Source organism: Stegastes partitus, unplaced genomic scaffold, assembly GCF_000690725.1.
Source record: "Stegastes partitus isolate 25-593 unplaced genomic scaffold, Stegastes_partitus-1.0.2 Scaffold2711, whole genome shotgun sequence".
NCBI lineage: Eukaryota > Metazoa > Chordata > Actinopteri > Pomacentridae > Stegastes > Stegastes partitus.
The window spans coordinates 17,613-18,593 of NW_007580442.1; the positions used below are offsets into that span (position 1 = coordinate 17,613).

Here is a 981-nt window from a genome sequence, read left to right on the forward strand (position 1 = left end):
ACACAAAATGAGCACAGAGACGCCAACAAATTCATTAAAAACAAGCTCAGAGAGACACAAAACGACCAAAAGTGACTCAAAATGATGGCAAAGACACACAAAACACCATAAAGTACACAAAAAAACACCCACAAACACACACTACATGAACACAGAGACACAACATGACTGCAGAGAGACACACAAAACCAACAAATTAAATAAAAACAAGCTCAAAAGAACAACAAATCCACAACATACAATAACAGACACAAAACAACCACCAAGAGACACACAAAGACATGACAACGACCACAAGGAGACAAACTAACAACAGAAAGACAAACAACAACAACAACAACAGACATAAAGTGATCATGAAGCAGCTGCTGTGTTGTTAACTGATGAATGAATGGAGACATGTCTGCAGGACTGGACCTCCGTCCTGAATAAAAGCTCGTCTATCAGTGAAACTCTGGACTTTGGCTGAAGTTGCGTCTCACCGGGCGGCAGGCCGACGAAGGCTGCAGCCAGGATGCTGCAGTCCACTCCCCTCCGCTCCCACCAGCTGCTCTCCTTCACCGTCTTCTGCACCAGCCTGCTCAGCTCCATCATCAGGGTCTCCTCAGCCGCGGCTCCTCCACCCTTCTCCTCCGGCTCCCCCCTCCTCCTACTCGTCGTCGTCCCGTCCGCCGTCTCCCCCGTCCTCCCATCCTCCCTCCACTCCTCCGGGACGCTCTGCATGCCGCCGCCGTCGCCGCCGACCGCCTCGTAACGAATGAGTCCTTGACGCCGCAGCCTGAGCACAAAGTCCGCCGGGCAAAGTTAGCATTGCGAAAGTGCTTCCAGGCGGAGGAGCAGTGCGGAGGAAGCCCGGCCCCCTTTCCTGCTGCGCCCCGGACCCTCCTCACCTCCTCTGTCAGCTGACTGGAATCCGCTGAGATGTGAGGCTGCATCCAGAAAGCCTCCGAGCTGCAGCTGCTGTTAAGACTCCCTCCTCTC

At 53.1% G+C, this 981-nt stretch overlaps 1 protein-coding gene across 1 annotated transcript in view; it reads right to left on the reverse strand.

Moving 5' to 3' along the window:
- The window catches only part of LOC103375621 (fatty acid desaturase 6), a 13,360-nt gene extending 12,637 nt beyond the window's left edge, over positions 1–723 (reverse strand). Inside the window, exon 1 of the mRNA XM_008305938.1 lies at positions 483–723. Within this exon, the coding sequence (XP_008304160.1) occupies positions 483–723 (241 nt within the window). The remainder of the gene's footprint in view (positions 1–482) is intronic.
- Between the last annotated feature and the right edge of the window lie 258 nt (positions 724–981).